We start from the raw sequence: 12,120 nt of genomic DNA, 5'->3' as shown, positions 1-12,120 counted from the left end.
TCAAGCCTCCAGTGAAGACTTGGTCTGGGTTCCCTTTCTTTCCCATCCTCAGCCCAACCTTCCTTGGCTGCAAGCCCCAGCCCTCATCCCAGAGACCCCCATCTTCTTACTCCTTAAGCACAAAGTTTCATTCTCCCTCAGATCCTCTGCTTCCTGGTGTCCGAGGTGTAAACATGGCGCTTGATTAGGGAGAAGAGCTTAATGCTGAATTCTAAACTCTTTGACTGCTTTTATTTTTCTTTTTTCAGGTTCAAGTGCTGGATTGTGTCATGTGACCATCCCAAAACTCAGAGCACCCTATGGCCATCTTTGCCCTCTGTCACATAACTTGAAAACTGCCTGATGGCCTTTTTGCAATGGTTCCCTTCAGGAAGCCTTGATCTCAGTGAAGAGGTCTTTTCCCGGCATTCCAGTGCCCCTGTCAGCCCCATACTCCGCAGACACCCTTAACAAACAAAGGCAATCACACACACGGTGTAACAAATACACAAAGTAAATAATAATTACACTAATTATGATCAGAGGGGCACTGGCCAGGTCCACACACATCATAAGGTGAGAGGGGGGACCAGTCCCCACTAGTTTGCTGGGCTGTGTCCCCAAGCCTCTCTACCCCATGCCTCTTTGGGGGTGAGGAAGACCAGGGGAATGAGACTTCCAACTCATAGATTTATGTTCATAAGAGAACGACCTTCCCCCAAAGGTCTTTATTTGGTGGCATTAAAGGGGCGTATTCTAAGTGTCCCCAAGTCTACTGCCCCAGCTCTCTAGAATTTCTAGAGGGAAGTCACCTGATGCCTATTGCCCAATCCCCACCCTGTGCCAAGATCAAGAGACCTGGGCATTTGACCTTGGAGGAGGCATCTTCTGTTCTTCACTTCTCTGTTCCTTTCTTTCCACCAAGGAAATGTGAATGGTGTTGGTGGTCAGGTGCATCTTGTTCTCCAAGATTGGAGCAGAAGGAGTGATGAAGAACAGGGCCAGAGAGAAGAGGCTGGGGGTCAGTACTGCTGCTGCGTGGGAGGAGGCAAGTTGAAATGAGCCCTTGCCCATTCCAGTACCAAAATACCTCATCTCACTTTTTCACTGTGGGAATGGGAATAAGATGCCCAAATTCACCACCATCACCTTTCCAAGGGTGGTTACATACCTTTGCCCCTTCCACCAGCTGGGCCAGGCAGGAAAGTCATGCTCTCGGGAAGAACAAGCCTTCCGGGTCGGCTTTCCAGCTCAGGTTTTACTTGTGTTCCGTATTGTTTGCATCAGACCCATGACCGCTGGCGCTACTCAGAGTGCGTTTTGTTGAAGGTTCTTTCCCCCTCCACTCCTGACATCCTCTGGGCTCCTGCCTGGAGCCAGGAGGTCTGGAGGTGAGGTATGGATAAGGTGTGGATCAGAAGGTTCTCAGCTCCTTGGTGTCAGGCACTGTCCAGCTGGGAGGCAGAGGGGAACTTGTACTCTGAAGCCTGTGACTCCTCTAAGCCTCACATCTCTTCACCGCTACTCTGGTGCCCTGGTTATCTGTCCCACAGCGAGAGGTATTTTATGTCCATAAAGTGCCCGTGGTAAGTGCTCAGAATTCATCTCTTGGCTGTGGCGGGTGCTGCTATTTTCTCATTCCATCGAGGGGAAGAAACTGAGGCACAGTGAGTCCAGAGGAGGATGGGTCAGGATTGTGAAAGGAATGAATAGGCCCAGCTAGTGACCTGGAGTGGCAACCAGTCCCTGCCTGCTTTCCAGCTTTCCAAAGCAGGAAGTCTCCATCCTTCCCGACTTCTGCTCTAACTGGCCTTGTCAGATGCTTTCCCCCACTGTATCATCCCCTCCCTGCTGCCAGGTACTGCTAGATTCCAAAAATAAAAGATAAAAATAATTATAGACACTCTGCTCCCTCGTTCTACCCTCCTCCACCCTGAGCTTTGGGGTTGGGGGACTGGAAGGTCCCCCTTCCAGAGTCCCTTCTACCTCGGTGTGCTGGCTCTATTCCCTGGCCCAGAGCAGTGATTTGGATTCAAACGCCCTGTATCCTTCAGCCTCCCTACTCCTTTCTTGACCCCTCCTGACCCTTCACAGACCTGGGGACTCTGGGCTGTCTCTATTCTTCTTTTTATGGACCTGAAGGTAGAGGCAGGGAGCAGAGGCATTCCGCAGGCTCTTTGGTCTCTCTCTTGGCTCGGGGGGAATGTGGGCATAAGCAGGCCACACCTCTGCCTAAGGAAGTCAGTGCCGTGAGGGTAGATCTGAGGGTTAGTTCTGTGGCTCTCATACAGATCCTGGATGTTGAGCCCCTCCCTCCCACCCCCCACCCCCCCAGCTCCTACACCCTAACATCTTACATTTCTGTGACTGCTGGAATTCAGTTCAGCCCGTCTGGCTCAGAAGCTTAAGTGGGGTGATTCGGGGTTGGAAACTGCCATGTTGGCCCTCTTGCCCCCTACTCCCATTCTCAACCCTGGAAGCTTTAAACAAGTGCTTAAGTAGGGGAGTACTGAGGGAGAACAGGGTTTGGGGAATGAGGGGCAGATGGGGCGCAGTGGGCAGGGGCCCGTCTATTTAAGTAAAGCCAAATACCAAAAAATGAAATACCAAAAAATGAAAAGTCATAATAAATAAATAAATAAAATCCCCAGATCCTCACTTTTGCCCCTGCCCTCACTTCCCTTCCCCCAGCCACTGCTGGAGGGAGAAAGAGAAGAAGCTAAGAATGGATTCTGATTTCCTCTCTTACTGAGAATGGCCGTCAGGGGACCTCCCCAGCCATACCAAGCCCCTCACCTTCCCAGTGGAAGAGAGGAGGCTCGGCGTGGGGCTCTCCCCTGGTGCTCACTTCTGTCTCTTTCTCCTTCTCTCTGCCTTGTCGTCTCTCCTGCGTCTCTATCCCTTGCCTTCTCACTGCTGCTCTTTTTGTTCCTCTGTCTCTATCCCTCTGCTCTACCTCTGTCTCTACATCTCTCTGTCTTCTTGCCAAACCTTCTCACCTCAAACATTCCCCACCTGACCATGCCCCTCCTCCCCCCCTTTCCCCCAAACCCCTCGCCCCTCAACCCCCACCTGCCTCCCTCGCTTGCACTGCACACCGTGTGGGCAGGGCACACGGCATGATGTTACATCTGAAGGTGGAGGGAGCTCTGGGGCCTGGGAGCAGGGGGTCAGGGCTGGGGGTCTAGGGGCAGGGTCTGCTGGGGAGGCATCCGCCGTCCCCCACCTTAGGAGCAGCCACAGCGATCCACCACCATGCCAGGGATCTTGCCGTAGATAATCTGCTGCTTGTCATTGAAGTAGAGCATGTTGATGGGGGACATCTTGGTGGGCGTGCAGCAGGGCCCGGCCGAGCCCCTCGGGTTGGCCTGTTGCACCAGGTGGGTGTGCGGGTACTTTTGCATAAACATGTACTCGCACTGGCCGGAGCAGTAGTTGGCCTTGTAGCGTTTAGGGGCGATGATCCAGTCCCAGCCAAAAGCCTCAAAGTCCACCGTGAGGGGGTAGCGGCAGCAGCGGGACTCGCTCGAATGCTCGTCGCAGTCCAGGCCCAGGTTCCGCCGGGACCGCTTTGTGTTTTCTAGGACTCGGAGCTCCAGGAAAGGATGCTGGGGGCGAGGGAGAGGAGAGAGAGGTGTAACAGAGCCTGAGGAGCTCTTGCTCCCCGTTGCTTCTCCAGAGAAGCAGAGACCAGCGATTTCTCAGCTTCTCCAGGGCTCCCCTCTCCAGCCCCGCTTTCTACCCACTTTTCTTGCCAGCTAGTCGTGTCTCCCTAAACTCACCTTCCCTAATTGTCTCTCTCTTGGCAACCTGACTCTCATCAGCCCCTTGACCCAAGGTCTCAACAACAGCCCATCTTTATTGTCCCATGAATCTATTAACTCATACCTTCACCCCAAATACAGTTTTCAACTGTTGGCCTGCCTTGGATCTCTGAAAACTGGTAGCACCCCATTACTACCATCACCACCACCACCTCTAGAGTCAGCTCTGGGCCTAGAAAAATCATGCTGGTCCCTAACCCCCTTTACATTCCTGGTCTACCATTTCCAACACCCCACCTCCTCAGGGCCAGGTTATATATACATAGCTGCCAATATCGCAGGCTCCCTGCTCACCAGCCCCTCAGCTCCCGGCCCCAGGGAGGTGACGGCCAGGTCTGTGCCACTAGGATCGAAGGCGTTGATCTCGATGCCCCAGTTGCTCTGCGGCTGGCGGAACCAGCTGTGTAGTACTTGCTTGAAGTCGATGCTTTGCCAGTGGCCGGAGCGTGAGTGCAGGTCAATTTTGAGTGAGCGGATACGGATGTGACGCCGGCCTCCGCCCCCTCCCCCTGCAGTCCCTTCCCCAGTTAGCGGTTTCAGTCGCAAGATCTGCAAGTAGACTGTGGCCGGGCGGGGCACAGGCCGGAGGTACACCCACAGCTGGGCCTTCAGTACTTTTGTGAACATCACCTTGGGGCTGAAGTGGAAATGGCAGCAAAGAGGGCTGCCGTCTGTCTGCACCGCAGGGTCGGCTGATGAGAGAGAAGGGGCACAGTATCAGCAAAGAGTGTTTGTGGAGGAGGTCAGCAGCCCCGGGGGCAGGGACAGCCCAGCCTCCTCAGTCTGTGTTCCAGTTCTTTACCCTCTCCCCTGCCTGTCGACCTCACTGGTACCTAGAACAGCACCCCCGCTCTCCTTGGGAGATAATGGTTCTATCAGGCCTTACTAATCTGCATCCCTTCCTTAAATGTTTGTCTTAATGCATAGGTTCCTCTCTACCAGGTAAGCTGCAAAAGTAGTATTGGGGAATTCTTCACCTGCAGTCTTCCCTTCGTCCAACTTTCCCCAGCATATAGGGCTCCAACTGTTTCTGAACCTTTGATGCTCCCCATAAAAGCCAAACTTAATACCACACCTGCTGTCCTCAGGTCACCTGGGCCCATTTCTGCTCTGTTTTGTCTGGTGGCCAGGTGTAGCCTGGCACAGGCCCCCCCCCCCCCAAAAAAAAAAAACCAGATGGCCTCAGGGAATGGATAACCCAGGGTCCAGAGAGGGAGCAAGGACTAAATTTATTCCATGAAGTAAATCAGAATTCAAATCTAGGCTTCTTGCATCATTCCCACTAAAAATAACACACCCAGAAGGATGGAACCACTTAAGCACTCCCAATGTATGTGGGCTTCCCAGGTGGAGCTCCACCTGCCAGGGTTTGACTGCTGGGCCCGGAAGGTCCCCTGGAGAAGGGAGTGGCGACCACGCCAGTGGTCTTGCCGGGGAAACCCATGGACAGAGGGGCCTGGCAGACTGCAGTCCATAGCGTTGCAGGGTTGGCCGCACGCGCGCCTGCACCTGACTGCTCCATCCCTTGACCCTGAGAAAAGCTCCTCAGCTGCTTCCTCCTCCTCACCATTAATGCCTCCCCTTTCAAGAAAGGGAAGAACTACCTCTGTATTTTTTTTCCTACTTTCCCAAAGCATCAGAAATAAAGTTCAACAAATCAGATCAACTGTAATGTCTTCTCTCCTCTGAGCTTCCTTTGGTTTCTCAGTCCAGTGCCAAGTCTGTAAGAAGTCATTAGCATCCCAGCTTTACATTTTGGCCAATTTCCCCTTGTTTTGGATCATAATCGGACCATTCTTGAGTTTAAAGGATGATTCTCAATATCTGCTTCTGTTTCCATTTCAGTTCCTCTCAGTTCCCCTTTCTAATCTCAGTTGGGAATGCCCTTAAATCATCTTTCTATTGGTTATGAATATCCATTATCACTTTTAATAGTCTGAGGAACAACTAGGAATGAACTTCCAGAGTCATAAAAGGATGATCAGGAAGTCCGAGCCCATTTGTATCATGCCCAGGTCTGCATAATCATGGAGAATTTATCATTTGTTGCTTCATAATCATTCCCCACCCTAGGAGACACTAGGAGGGCACTCCAAGTGAAATGGGGAGGAAAGTGCTCACTGATCGTCAGATGTTCAGGAGCCAAGACACTTTCTTTCCCTAAGTTCTTCTCCAAGCGTCCAGAGCACTGGGGTCCAGTTATCCTCCTGCTGGAGTTTCCGTGATGGGGCGGTGGGGTGGAGTTTGGGGGCTGAGGAGAGTCCTGGGGCAGGGTAGCTGCTGGTGAGATGGACAGTGACAGCAACAATCCAAACAGCATACTGTGCCTGCCTTCAGTATGGAGATGGCTCTGCTCTCCTGCCTGCCGTCCCCATTAAGGACTGATCTCCATGGGGGCAGTCCCTGTGTGGACGCTTCCGTGTTGCTCACCTCTGTGGCTTCACCGCCTCCTACAGTACCAGGCCGCGCTCAGTAACTACGTGCTGAGTGAACTCCCTAAGCTCCTCATCTTCAGTGACGAGGCCAGTGCTCGAAAGTTCTTCCTGGCGTAAACCCTGTTCTTTGGCTACAATTGAAGTGGGTTTAATCACTGCCTAATCATTAACCAATATGTGACCTTATGCACCAAGCTTCTCACTGTTACAGATCATAATCCTTGCTTCACAGGAGTGCTGAGCATTAAATAAAGAATGTGAAAATAGTAGTAGTTTCTCAGTTGATTTATTGTTAGTTTCGTAAATTCTAAACATGTATCCCTACCTAAACACGACCCGAGGCTTAGTGATGGGGCACTGGGTTCCAGGGCCCCATCCTTGTAAGGCTGTGGGCCTTCAGGCAGAGTCCCCGGTCCTCACCCCTTGGAATCATCATACACTTCTCCCCCAGTGGATATGAGGCCAGTTGGTACCACAAGGGGACAGGATGGAGACATGCGGAGAGACCGGAGAGAGTGAGGGAGGTAAGAAGAGAGAAGAGACTTAGAGATGAAGACAGACATCTAGAAGAGAGAGAAGTGGAGGACAGAAGCAGGGGAGGAACATGGCAGGGGCAGAAATATGTTTGGGGGCTGGAGACCACTGGGAGAGGAGGAGGGATGCTAAAGGAGTTGAATGGGGGTTAGGAAGCTGAAAGGTAGGCAGCCAAGACTAGTGGGGTAAGGAGAAAGGATAGAAGAATACGGGGGGAGGAACAAAGAAACAGGTAGAGTCACAGAGGGAATCAGGGGCTTGAGAGGGTCCCCAGCGCACAGCCCAGCTCCCAAGGGGAGGGGAAGGAGCCACATCTGTGTTGGATTGATCGGGTTGGTGGCAGGCAGCAGGTCAGGTTTAGTAGGCGGCTCTGGTCTGGAGAGAGGTCACTGCACTATTTTCAGCAAAAGCCCAACCCCCTCCCTGCTCACCACCCCTCCTCTTCCCACACCCCCCACCCCCAAACACCAGACACACTTTCCTAACCCTGGCTGGGAAGCCTAGGGGCAGGAGGTTGGGCAGAGAGGGCAGGGGCCTCGGGGTGTAGGGAGGAGAGAGAAACGGGGGCTGGGCCTGGCTCCCTGAAGGGCGAGGGGGCCGGGTTCCCAGGATGGAGGCTGGGGTGGGAGCGCCTGAGAGGGTGGAGGGAACTGGGGCAGGCCGTGCAGCCTAGGAGGGGTGGGGGCTGGGGTCCAGGGCAGAGGGCTGGGGGAGGGGAGCGAGGGGGAGGGGAGCGGAGGCCATCTCTGCTGACAAACACCTCCCCCGATTAGCAGAGCACAAGTCTCTTATTAAAGCGGGTCCCTGGGGATTAGACTATAAAAGTCTCTTTTTCCTTTTCCCCTCTCTCCCTCCCCGCCCCTCGGCTCCCCCTCCCTCTCTTAAGAGCTCAGCTTGTCTCTTAAAGGGGACGTACAATACCTGGCTGGAGACCCATCCCCTGGTTATCCAAGTCCTGGGGTGGCTGGAGGGCAGAAGCCGAGGTGGAACCCCACCTGCTGGTGTCCTTCCCCCTTCTGCCCACCCCCTGAGTCTAACCTGCATTTCCCCAACTGCGTGTGCAGCGTCTGTTCACTTCCTGCATCCCAGTGACCAGAGCGATCTCTGGGCTCTGGCCTATAGGTTAAGAGATGCTAAGGATAGAGTGAGCAAGGGGAGAGTCCACAGCTCCATCTCACACTGGAAATCCTCACACACACGCACCGCGTAGACCAAAGTATCTCTTTCCTCCACACCCTTCATCTTCTTCCGGCAAACTCTTCTTCAGAATCCCTCGACCACGCTGCTTCTAACTTGATTTCTAACCCCCATCTCTGCTCAGTCAGTCTGACCATCGCTTGTATAAAAGCAGAACCTTGAGAACAGAAGGGAGACTTAGGAACTCAAGACCAGATCCTAGACCTTCCCACCCGCTACGGCAGGATAGTTTCCCAGTCCTTTGAGTGTGCTTTTCTTTACCGCCCTGACCAAGTCCTGCGGAGTTAGGGTCACAGAAAACCCAGTGCCAGCGGCGGGCACTTAGCCTCCCGGAGGCACACCTGGGGTCCTGTGCCTCTCCCTCGGGGCTGGGCCGCTAGGACTCCCCTCGGCCCTCAGCTTTTTATGACCCATTTGCCAATAAACCAGTCTCCCCTCTTCTGTTCAGAGCCATAAAACCAAACAGTTGGTGGGGAGGGGGGTGACTTTGCCAAACCACAAGGGAATGAGGGATCTGGTTCCCTGGAGTCGCTGGGGGTGGGGTGGGTGCGGGGAGCACCTCTGCGGGGAGGGGGAAAGGGCATCATTTGACCTTAGGGAGAGCTGGGGGGTTGCGGGGGGTGGGGGTGGGGGTAGGGGGAGCAATGTTGGCCTGGATTTTCCAGGCCATAAAATTTCAAAGCAGCTCAAGTCTATTAACATGTTCATCTTAAGTTTGGCCAGGGACTAGGATGCCTGGGTTCCCCCTCCCTCCTACCAACTTTTCCCTCCCTCAGTCTTCCTCTCGCTCCTCAAGCCTGGTTGCGGCTAGATACAATATTAAGGTCTGAGTTGCCAAATGGGTGCCCTTAGCCGCAGCGCCATGGAGTTGAGTTCTCTGAGCTCTGTTAGCACCAAGAAGGCACGGCTTTCCCGGCCCCTCAGGAGAGCCGGTGTCAGAAGGGCTCCCGGTGGGATGGGTGCCGGTTGGGTGCCCGCTGAGCCCTGGCTGAGATACAGGGCTCGGGATCGCGTTCCTGGGAGGCGGAAAGGAGCCCTGGGCTTTCGGCAGCCCGAGGGGCGCGTTGCAAAGCCCAAGGTGTACGGGGTTGGTGAGTCGGTCGGTGCCAGGTCCATCGAGAGGCGGAGAGCACGGCAGCCTGGCTGGGACTGCGCGAGTCCCGGAGCCTCCCGGGTCTGTTCTCCAGCCTCTCCACCAGGACCCTTCGGGATGTGTCGCTGCCCCTTCCCCTCCGCTGCAGAATCCCCACAACTCGGGTGGGAGGCGGTATCTCGCAACCCTTTCCGTTTGCCCCCTCACCTCCGGGAGCGGGGCGGGCACACAATTCCGCAGCCCATCTCCACAGCTCGGAAAACTTGTGGAGCAGCCCCCGCCCCCCAATCCATCAAGTTTTCGCAGAAAAGGCTTTGCGGCCGGAGCAACCCGGAGCGCCCCGCTTCGGAGCCGGAGGCGCTCACTTTCTCGGAGCCGGAGCGGGAGCCGGCACCCCACCGCTCCTACCCCGCCGCCCACTTACTCTCCTGGGCCATGCTAATGACAGTCTCGGTGGTGGCGTGGTACTCGTCCTCCTCCAGGAAGTCCTCGGGCTGCAGCGCGTCGCCCTGGAAGTCGTGCAGGTCCAGGATCTGCTGCAGCGGCGGCGCCTGGGGCAGCAGCTGCCTCACCACCTCGCGGCTGATGTTGGGCGCCTCCTTGAGCCGCAGTTTGCTCAGGATCTGAGACTTGATGCTCTCCAGGCGCAGCTCGCGGCTGTGCTGCCGCCACACGCACACGGGGCAGCCGTCGGGCTCGGGCGCCGCGGACGGGGCCGGCCGGCTCGAGCGCTCCCCCCCGGCCCCCGCCGCCGCCGCCGCCGCCGCCGCCGCCGCCGCCGCGGGGCCCTCGGCCGCCTCCCCCCGGGGCCGCAGCTCCAGGGCGAGGAGCAGGAAGCCCAGCAGCAGCGGGGCCGCGAGCACCATGCTGGAGGGGAGGGGAGGGAGGACTGGGGGGCGGGGACGCCGGAGTCCCGCGGGGAGGGGGCGGAGGGAGGAGGGAGGAGGAGGAGGGGGTCCGGGCGGCGCGGGGATTGGGGGCTGCCCGGCCGAGGGGGGGCCGGGGGGGCCGGGGGCGGCGGGCGCGCGGGCGGGGCGGGCGGGCGGCCGGGGCGGGCGGCTGGGGGGGCCCGAGCCCGGGCCAGGCCCTTTATAGCCCCGGCCCCCGTGTCGTCAGCGGCCGCGATTGGCTGCGGAGCCAACAAAAGAGGCAGCGCTGTCATCCGAGGCGAGAGAGGGAGCCGGAGAGAGCGGAGGAAAAGAGAGGGAGGGAGCGAGGACTCAGAGAGAGGCAGAGACAGAGATCCTAGGGTGAAGGAGAGGAAGGGAGAGAAAGTCAGACCGGGGGACCTAGGGGATGCTGAGAGAGAAAGGCGGGGAGCGGACGCCGCTCGGGGGCACAGAGATAGAAAGAGCAGGAGGAAGAGATGAGAGAGACAAAGGCCGGGGCGAGAGGGTCGCGGGGAAGCCGCTGGGAGGAGAGACTTAACTGGAGAGACAGGGAGAGGAGGAAAGCGACAGGCGGAAGGAGTGGGGCACTTAGCGTGAGGGAGTCAGAGAAGCCGGGGCACAGAGGCTCGGGGAGGAGAGGGGGCAGACCCGGACCGCAGGGACTCGGGGGTGCCCAGACGTGGGAGCAGGGAGTGGGAGAGGGAATGAAACCTGCAGGAGGAAGGCGGGGGCAGAGGCTGGGAGATACCAAGGGAGCCCCAGAGAGGAGGCAGACTCAGAGGATCGGGGAAAGCAGAGCCGGGCAGACAGACAGCCCAGCAATGCGAGTCAGCGCAGGTGGGAGCGCCGAGCGTTCGGGGGAGGAGGCGGAGAATTTGAGCCCAGAGGAGCCCCAGCTATGAGAAGGACCCCAGGACCAGAAGGGGGCCTGGAGATGGGAGAACTGGACATGGAGGTTAGCAAGGGCGACTAGGAGGAAAAGAGACCAGGGCCATCCTGAGAAGGCGGAGAGGTGCTGGGCAGTCCTGAGACCGGAGGAAGACTGGGAGCCAGGAAGACTGTGAATGTGAAGCTGAGGCCTGATTCAGGAATAAAGGAGTCAGTAGGCTGGAAAAGGCAGGGACTGGGGACCACGGGGGGAGGAGTCAGAGGAAGCAGGGCCAGAGACCACTGTGCCTGCAGAGCAATCTGGATCTCTGGATTCCCAGGTGTAGTTTTGGATCTGGCAAGGCTCAGAAGTCTGAGAAGGGCCTTGTAGTTGTAGGGGCGAGGATGAGAGAGAGATCTGGCTTCAGAGGCCTCAGTTGGAGAAAGTGAAGTCCCCAGGGGAGAAACCCAGATGTAGGACCAGCCCTAGTTTTCAGGTGTAACCCTGGGTACAGCCAGAGGGCAGAGTAGAAGAGTGCCAAGCTACTACAGTGCTTCTGAAGTGCCTAACTTTTCCTGGTTTTGGATACCTCTTCCCAGACCCTCAGTTTCTCCAGGATGGTTTATTGAGTCTAAGCCCTGGAGGTCGGGTCCTCCTCACTAGGGAGGGACCCGCATCCTTTCTCTCTGTCCTGCTTCTCTCTCAACTAAACCGGTTCCCTGTGTGCTCCCCAACTTGTGCTACGTCTCCAATAATAAACTTTGTCCAAAAAAATGAAGCCCTAGAGGTCAATAGACAACCAATAGACTGAAAATCTTTGAGGGGACCAGATCAGCTCTGGTTTCCTGGCACACGTAATATTTATTTATAAGTGGGTGAACATTATTGGGCTTCTCAGGCAGAACAGATGGACACTGGTTTCCTCTTTGGATTAGATGGAGCCCTGGGTTTAAGGTCAGAGTTGGTCTTGGGAACTGGAGTGGAATTAGGCAGGGGGAAACTGCGGGCCCAGGTATAAAGGAGGTTGGGTAAGCATGAGGAAGACCAAGGCAAGGAGCTTTGAAGAGATGATCTGTTCCGTGGAGAACAGGAACCAAGACTGCAGCAGAGTGGAAAACAAACAAACAAAACAAAAACCTTAGACAGCTGGTTCCTTCCAAGACATGAGCATCTCAACCTTTCATCGACTTTTCCTCTGTAAAATAGGATCGGCTTGCCTGCCCTCACTGGTTATGAGGATTACACAGCAGTCAATCAGTAAGGGCTTTCACAGGCTCCCTCTTCATGGTTCTTTGCTCTG

General features: G+C 56.1%; 1 protein-coding gene across 2 annotated transcripts; it reads right to left on the bottom strand.

Annotated features, from left to right (window-relative positions):
- Nucleotides 1-212: 212 nt before the first annotated feature.
- On the bottom strand, nucleotides 213-9,960 carry GDF11 (growth differentiation factor 11). Of its 2 annotated transcripts, XR_006265430.1 has the most exons (4): nucleotides 9,487-9,960; nucleotides 4,098-4,495; nucleotides 1,151-3,587; nucleotides 213-1,013 (listed from the first exon to the last, which is right to left on the bottom strand). XR_006265430.1 is itself a non-coding variant. In XM_043447001.1 (3 exons), exons 1-3 carry the CDS (start codon nucleotides 9,926-9,928, stop codon nucleotides 3,207-3,209), a joined length of 1,221 nt encoding a protein of 406 aa, XP_043302936.1. In that variant the 5' UTR covers nucleotides 9,929-9,960; the 3' UTR covers nucleotides 213-3,206. The 2 variants fall into 2 exon arrangements, 1 of the variants encoding a protein (XP_043302936.1); XM_043447001.1 differs by having other exon boundaries at nucleotides 213-3,587.
- Nucleotides 9,961-12,120: the final 2,160 nt, after the last annotated feature.

This window comes from Cervus canadensis, chromosome 25, assembly GCF_019320065.1.
Source record: "Cervus canadensis isolate Bull #8, Minnesota chromosome 25, ASM1932006v1, whole genome shotgun sequence".
Taxonomy (NCBI): domain Eukaryota; kingdom Metazoa; phylum Chordata; class Mammalia; order Artiodactyla; family Cervidae; genus Cervus; species Cervus canadensis.
The sequence above is the reverse complement of the archived record's forward strand: the minus strand, read 5'-3'. Positions and strand labels throughout refer to the sequence as shown.

Bases quoted from the DNA above. Each gene is read 5' to 3' on its own strand.
- GDF11 (XM_043447001.1), bottom strand. From the start codon at position 9,928: ATGGTGCTCGCGGCCCCGCTGCTGCTGGGCTTCCTGCTCCTCGCCCTG. The intron at 4,496-9,486 runs GTAAGTGGGCGG...CTCTCTCATCAG, and splicing joins CATTAGCATGGCCCAGGAGA to CCGACCCTGCGGTGCAGACA. The intron at 3,588-4,097 runs GTGAGCAGGGAG...CCTCGCCCCCAG, and splicing joins GGCCGGGAGCTGAGGGGCTG to CATCCTTTCCTGGAGCTCCG.